Source organism: Myxocyprinus asiaticus, chromosome 23 (assembly GCF_019703515.2).
Source record: "Myxocyprinus asiaticus isolate MX2 ecotype Aquarium Trade chromosome 23, UBuf_Myxa_2, whole genome shotgun sequence".
NCBI classification, from domain to species: domain Eukaryota; kingdom Metazoa; phylum Chordata; class Actinopteri; order Cypriniformes; family Catostomidae; genus Myxocyprinus; species Myxocyprinus asiaticus.
This window is the reverse complement of record NC_059366.1, coordinates 34,849,621-34,857,500: the sequence shown is the minus strand read 5'-3', so window position 1 is coordinate 34,857,500 and position 7,880 is coordinate 34,849,621. Positions and strand designations below refer to the sequence as shown.

Below are 7,880 nucleotides of genomic sequence, written 5' to 3'. Positions count from 1 at the left end.
TCACTGGTGAAAGTGCAATTTCTAATAAGGACAAGCTAATACGGAGTGTGACAAATGGTCCGAACAATGGCTCCGGATAGAGCACAGCAAATTCCAATCAATCAAAGTCAACGGGTTTAAATTAGTGGCTCGGAAAAGTAGATTATGACCAAGGAGGTAGACACCCTTTTTGCCATACTAAAGCAGGAGGTGCAATCACAGTCGAAAAATGAGGAGGAAGGCATTTTTTGCAAAAAGATCACTATCAGGAGTTGTGGCCAGAGATAAGACGGGCTCCTTTGACAATATTTCACTGCTCTCTCTGGCGTGGAAAATAAGACAGGCTTCCCTGATAACAGGTATGTCACTCACCTGAGCACAAACAAGCACTACTGGCAGCCATCTAATCTCCTGTCACTCACGACAATGATCACAAGCAGGGACTACTGAGTAGAGAATCGGATCAAACAGCACATCAGCTGTCAGATGTGTGCGTGCGTACCACCTGATCTCTGTTCGGAAGTTGAGCATTCAAGACTAGATATCTTAATACCACCAGAACACAAAGTGTTTTCAAGTAGCAATATGTCTGAGCCATGAAAGTTGTGTATGGGGTGATTGTGAAAAGTTGTTCTGTGCTAAACAGAACATTAGATGCACATTGACCACAATACCACACAACTTTACAATGGCCTAACAATACCTCATTCAAGAGCTGAATAAGGGTGAGAAAATAGCAAGCATTTCCCCCTACTATGGCATGAGTAATTTGCATTTAAGTACCAGATGAGAGGTGACCATATAAAGCAAACATGTCACTATACCCTTTGCTGCCAGCAGCTCTTTGTCTCAAGACAGGATATACATACAGACGGTTCACCTGCTTTTTCACTGTCCCTTACCACAGTTATGTCCCTCTTTGCTGTCTTTTCCATTGGCACAAGAGAGAATGGAGACAGCATGCTCAGCAAAGCAAACATAGTAGTTTAGAAAAATATTCCATGTTCAAAACAAGTAAACCTCAATCGATAGCATTTGTGGCATGATGTTGATTACCATAAAAATTTGTCAAATTGTCCCACCTTTTATTTGAAAAAAAAAAAAACAAAGAAAAAAAAAACAATAATCTGGGTTACAGTGCTGCACTTGCAATGGAAGTGCAATGAGGCCAATCAGTAAACTTTAAAATCAATGTTTCAAAAGTATTGCTTCAAGATGTAAACAATATGCCTGTTAACATGATTTTAGAATGATAAAATCACTTACTAACCTTTTCTGTGTAAAGTTATATCCAATTTTACAACTTTGTTGCCATGATGACTAACACTGTAAACCCTAAAACCCTAAAATGACTATTAACAATTTAAACAACATTACAGCTCAAATAATACACAAAATTTAACAGAAGAATTAATGTAAGTGTTTTTATAAAATTATAAGCTTCACATTTCTGCCTTTAAACCCTCCAAAAATTGGCCCCATTCACCTCCATCGTATGTGCCTCACTGCAACCTTGATACTTGCATTTTTTATAAAGAAAAGGAGGGACAAGTCAAAACTTGTATTGAAGTTTGTATTGACCCAGAATACTCCTTTAATATGGGATAGTTTGCAAAAAAAATGAAAATGCTGTCAACATTTACACACCCTCGTGTTGTTTCTTTTGCATTCATACAATGAAAGATGAATAGTAACTGAAGCTAGCATTCCTCCTAACATTTCCTTTTGTCTTCCAAGGAAGAAAGTCATAAGGGTGTGGAACAACATGAGGGTGATTGAATGATATAAAATTGTATACATTTATAAAATGGTTAATGGTTTCAGCATTTGAATTGCTTTTGTATTGACTTTGCATGGGACATATATTCGAAACACACATAAATACTAGTTTGGATTTAGGAAAGGGAATGGGTTCACAGACCATTTAACAGATTGGAAGATGGAACAGGAAATATGAAATTATCCAATTTGCTGGTGAACCAGCTCTTTGGCTTTGGCACTTGCTGAGCAGACAGGCCCCAGATGCATTCAGGGCCATGGGACCAGAGAGCAGCGCTGTAATGTGCTGAAACGGCCAGTATGAGAAGTAAGGTCAGGGCTGGGGCTGGGTTTGTCTAGGAGCCGATCTCATCACTGCTGAGTTGAACGTGGCTTCCTGTTGCTTGCCCTGAACCGGCATTATTCCTGGACTGGCTCCATTATGCACATTAATCCTCCCTGTAGCCAGCTTGGCCCGGCCATTGTCCCCCACAAACCCCCCCCCCCAAACTCCCTGCTTCATGTTCGCTGGAGCTGACTCAGTCTGGGTGGGCCATGCCCCAAACCCTCTGTCTCTTTTACTCTCTGTACCCCTCTCTATAACTAAAAGCCACTCAATTGCAGTAAAAGATGCAAAATAAATTTGTGGTATTCTACTAACTGAAATCAAAGTGTGGTGATGAGATGCTGTTGTGTCTGGGAACATGCTGAGAACTTCATTAACTTTAGTAATTACTGAGGGTTGCATAGTTAAAAGGTGCAATACCTACTCTCCAGCCAGCCGTGACTGACACAAAGCCTAAACATAAACCCCCCCGCAGAGGCCAACCAAAAAAAAATTATTATTGAATAAAATACTGGCAGCCTATTTACTGTCTGAAGTGTGCTACCATAATTGTATCTTTAATCCTAATTTTGAAGATTAAAAAAACAGCCATTTGTAGTGTCTTTAATGAGGCCATTGGATTCACTGTTTTGTTGCAACTATTTTGCCATCCGATTTCAAAGTTTATTCATGCTTTGAAGTACTGCAAACATTAAAAGATTGAGAAGGCACCATTCAAGGTTCCTTAGCTGCCACACCAACGAAACCCTCTGGAGATCCTCCAGACACCCTTTAAACGAGCCTTAAATATCCCATTCATGTATTCAAGGAACTTTAAATATATTTCAAGAACCTCAAAGCCTTTCCTTTAAGATGGAGCTACTGCAAGGTTCAGAACTGAAAGGGTGTCTGGAGGATCTCCAGAGGGTTCAACTAGTGTGGCAGATGAGGAACTTCAAATAGTTCCTCAATTGTCTTTTAATTTTTACAATGTGGAAGTCCTCATCACAGAAACAGCCCAAGTTTGATCAACACATGCCCACTGACCATCTATAGTTCACATTTGGACAAGTGGACAGCTCAGCAAGGGCTAACAGTTCAAACAGGGATACATTTCATTGTCTGACTGAAAGTTCATCTTTTGATTTTGTATCATTTCGACCCTGCTGCTGAGAAGTTTATCCATTATGACATCATCATGCGAGCAGGTGCATAAACACACGCACCAACAGAACCAAAAGACAGTTCAGTGTCCAAGCACCAAAGGTCCTGAATATCTCACAAGCTATACTGAGTGGGTAATCCCATCACACTATATTAAGTTGCCAAATACCACTAAAATTGTTCCGAATAATGAGTTGCTACCAAATTAAACAGTTAAACACCACACTATTTATAAAGTTAATATAAAGGTGTATCTCCTGTTGTAGCCTATATATTGCAGGGATTCCAATTACATCATAACACACAAATGTACTGCAGATCAACGCTATAAAAGCCACTTAAACAGATGACTGCCAACTGAAAAAATCACGGTACACTAATACATTATTTAGAGCTGCAAGACAAACATTGGCAATCTCTCCACTCTGGAACACTTATGCTCATGCGCTTCACACCAAACAAATCTTCTTTTATTTGTATTCTAATACAGTAACACAAATGAAGACACGGGGTAGGTGGAAGACAACATCAGCTGTTTATTTGACGTATTTATTTAGCGAGTTAAAATTAGCTGACTGCCACATACAAGTGAGGAGTTTAGGAGCCACTGAAATGAGTAAATTAACTCGAGCCACTAGCAACAGGCAAGTTCATGCAACTCTGAACATTTGAAACCGCACTGACTGAAAACACTCACTCAAACACACGCAAATAAACAAATAGAGCAGCATGTATTAGGACTGACAGGTAAGAGCATTCTATTTGACCACGACAAGCTTTACTCAATGTGTCTTGTGGGTTATTTTGGGATTCATTATATTTGCCAAAACAATCGAATAACCCATGCATAACTGAAATTAAAAAGGTAAACTCCAGGAACAAACAGCGCACGTGGAGTGGAAAGTCGCAACTGTGTATCCACCAGCGTTGCATCATCATAACATGTCGTGACCTCATATTAAATGTACACTTACAAAAAAGAAGAAAAAAATATATTGCCAAGAGAAAAAGAAGGACAGCCACTTACCGGCCAAGCGAAACTGAAGGGTAAAACAATCCTTGACTTTTCACTCCGCGTACCCTTGGTCGAAAATTTATTCCCACCAAGAACGGGCGTAGATCCAGTTCCGAAACTGCAAGGCCCAGCCGCGGACACTCGCGATTGATATTCCTTCAGACAAACTTTAAAATAAGTATCACATTCGTCCCGCGTGCATTTGCGATCCGCTGGGTTCCTCGCGCCGTCGCAGCACGAGCCGTCCTGCAGTTCGCCTTTCGCGTTTTGCATCGATAAGATTTCCAACTCGAAGTGTCCCGACGCGTCAGACACCTGTTGAGAAGAACACATCTGTGCTGTAAATGCATGTGCATGAAATCCAGAATTAAAATAAAATAAAAATGTCTCACTTTCTAAAACACTTCAACGGTTGCAAACCATCTGATAATCTGTCAATGTCAAATTCAACTAGACTGAACTTTTGCGCTGCTTTTGAAAGTACCGAGCAAGGTTGTTCATGTTATCAGCGGTTGTCTGCCAGATAAACAACCAGGGATCCGATTATAACCCCTGTACAATTTAGTCTAGCATACAAAATGTTAGTTGCAATCAGAGTTGTGAGGTTACTGAACAAATGTTTAAATAACAGGAAAAATGAAGAAAATCATATTTTAACCATAGTGCAAGAAAATAAACTTTAATAAATGACCCAAAATCGACTTACCTTCGTCGGCAAGCATAACAAAAAGGCATTAAGGTAGAAGGCAGAAAATACTGGACTCCGTCGCCCAATCATGCCTTCTTGTTGGTGTTGCTTTGAAACTCAGAAGTTCTAGCCGTCTCACGGCTCTAATGTACTCCCCGATTTAACATGCACGGGTGGAGACAACTTTATTATTATTTTATTATTATTATTATTATTTCTTCCAGAAGACTATTTTTCAATGTATAGGAAACTGCCTCCTATTATCCCAACGTATCTGAAATCTTTCTTATTCTGTTTTTTTTTTCTCTCTCTCTCTCTCTTTCTCTTTCTCAGCGGCGGGTATACATTACACAGAAGCCATGGGAGCGTTTGTCCGCGACTGACTGGCTGCGCATTCAATACACCAAGTTCACTTAATGGGGGTGGCAAAAGTTAAGGGAGGTTTGGCTTGTAGGGAAGCCCCGCCCCCCATGTCCCCCAGTCTTACAAGCTGGAGCTGCTGAGAGGCTTGCAGTGAAGTAACTGCATGTTCCTGTTAATAAGTTTTCAGCACTGCCGCACATTTGAAACCGTTTACATGACAATAAATAAAGTTGTTAATGTCAATAAATAAAGTTGTTAAGGTAAATAGCATTAAGAGTAGTCTGTCTGTCTATCTATCTATTTATCTATTTATCATCTAGATACAACCAATAAATACATTAATTATCATTCAGCATCTATGTCTTTCGCACAGTAATAAGAAGCCAAGAAAATGTTAGAATTTGGAGGGAATATTTAAGAACTCAGAAAAACATACAAATCATTTGTGTTGTAACATTGGCACAAAAAAGATCATTCATCATCTTATGATGTCAGCATTCAGAGTGTTTCAGCTTTCAGAGTCTCTGTGCTGTGCACTGCACTGTGTGCATATGCAACATACACTGATCAGCCACAACATTAAAACCACCTGCCTAATATTGTGTAGGTCCCCCTCGTACCGCAAAAACAGTGCCGTTCACTGAATTTTTGTTTTTGTTTGTTTGTTTGTTTGTTTTTTGGTTTTTTTTAGGCACCATTCTGAGTAAATTCTACAGACTGTTGTGCGTGAAAATCCCAGGAGATCAGCAGTTACACAAATACTCAAACCAGCCCATCTGGCACCAACAATCATGTCACACTTCAAATCACTGTGATCACATTATTCCCCATTCTGATGGTTGATGTGAACATTAACTGAAGCTCCTGACCCGTATCTGAATGATTTTCTGCACTGCACTGCTGCTACACGATTGGCTGATTAGATAATCACATGGATGATTGTTGATGCCAGATGGGCTGGTTTGAATATTTCTGTAACTGCTGATCTCTTGGAATTTTCACACACAACAGTCTATAGAATTTACTCAGAATGGTGCCAAATACAATAAAAAAATCCAGTGAACGGCAGTTCTGTGGACGGAAATGCCTTGTTGATGAGAGAGGTCAACAGAGAATGGCCAGACTGGTTCGAACTGACAAAGTCTTCGGTAACTCAGATAACCACTGAACAATTGTGGTGAGAAGAATAGCATCTCAGAATGCTATTCTGAGATGCGAGTTAGCGCTGTTTTGGCAGCATGAAGGGGACCTACACAATATTAGGCAGGTGGTTTTAAGGTTGTGGCTGATCGGTGTACAATTATCTAGAGTTGATTAAAACCACCTATTGCCCCAATGGCCCTTGCTGCCCTCTTGTGGGGAGGGGGCAACATTTGATAAGCTATTCAAATATGTAATTCTACATTCTGCAAAAATTTCTGGCTTGATTATTTGCCGCACTTAGTGAAATATATATTTTTTGGACATTACAGGTCATGCTACACAGGTCATACCCCAGACCTTAGTCACGCAGCATGAGACAGCGGGTAATCAGTAACTAGTGGGTTATTTCGCCATGTCATTTTACAACCTATGTACTATGTGGATCAGACAGGTTTGTGGTATCATATCCTCTGATAAGCAACCCCAGTAGGAAAAGTGCATTTCTACATGTCCATCATATTGCTCTTTAGTCAGTGTGTTTGGAGTCTATTTATCTTGTTGTTGAAAGACAGCTGAGGATCAAACTTCATTGATCTCTGTGTTAAATCTAAGTAGTGTGTGGTAGCACACCAATGAGAGAAAACATCTTTAGAGGAAATACAAGCAACATTTTATTTCATAATATGTCAAATTCTTATACGAGTTTAAGCGCAGATTAACTGACTATCTGATAAGCCTGTTCACCTTTATATGGTAATGACAGCAGAATCACAGCAGAAACCTCATTAATTTGTGTGGCCAGATAAAGGAGAACCATAGCAAGTTGAGGGCACGATGCCAGGCTGATATTTCCTTTCGGTGAGGTTCAAGATTAAAGGTGCACTGGACCTTTTGTCCCAGTCACTATGCCTTTAAAAGACTCTGACCCCCAATAGAGGGTTCAGGTTACTCAGTGCATTCAAATAGCCAGTCTATGTAGTATGGGTTAATTAGACTATTTAGACCTCAAAACTTGAGCGCTTTCCCCTCAAAGGGTTTCTCCCATTTTGATATTCTCATTCACATTTCATCTTGGATGCCAAACTCCCTCTTTTGAAAGTCAGACAGGTCAGAATTTGTGGGATTTAAGCTACAACCTTGTTGAGTCTTCTTCACCTGTCCTGATGACGCTGCTTGTAAGAGGAAGTAGATATAATATGCTATCATTAATCTATTGTAATGGGGGATTTTAAGATGATGCGTGAGTTATATTGGTGGGGATTTAGATTCATCCCAGTGTGTCAAGTCTTTTCAAACTGTTCAATAAAAAGATTTCTGTCACCATTTCTGCAGATTACATCTAAACTTCAGTAGGTGGTGACAAATGAGTATATTTTCAGTGTGTTATGAGTGAGTCATGGAATGATTCAACTGATTGAATCACTGATTGAACAGAGTTATTCAGG

General features: G+C 39.8%; 1 protein-coding gene across 1 annotated transcript in view; it reads right to left on the bottom strand.

The window, feature by feature from the left end:
* jag1b (jagged canonical Notch ligand 1b) overlaps positions 1-5,298 on the bottom strand; it is a 42,609-nt gene extending 37,311 nt beyond the window's left edge. The window contains exons 1-2 of the mRNA XM_051651949.1: positions 4,948-5,298; positions 4,254-4,556 (exon numbers count right to left, since the gene is read on the bottom strand). Of these exons, the coding sequence (XP_051507909.1) occupies positions 4,254-4,556; positions 4,948-5,019 (375 nt within the window). The 5' untranslated portion in view covers positions 5,020-5,298. The remainder of the gene's footprint in view (positions 1-4,253; positions 4,557-4,947) is intronic.
* Positions 5,299-7,880: the final 2,582 nt, after the last annotated feature.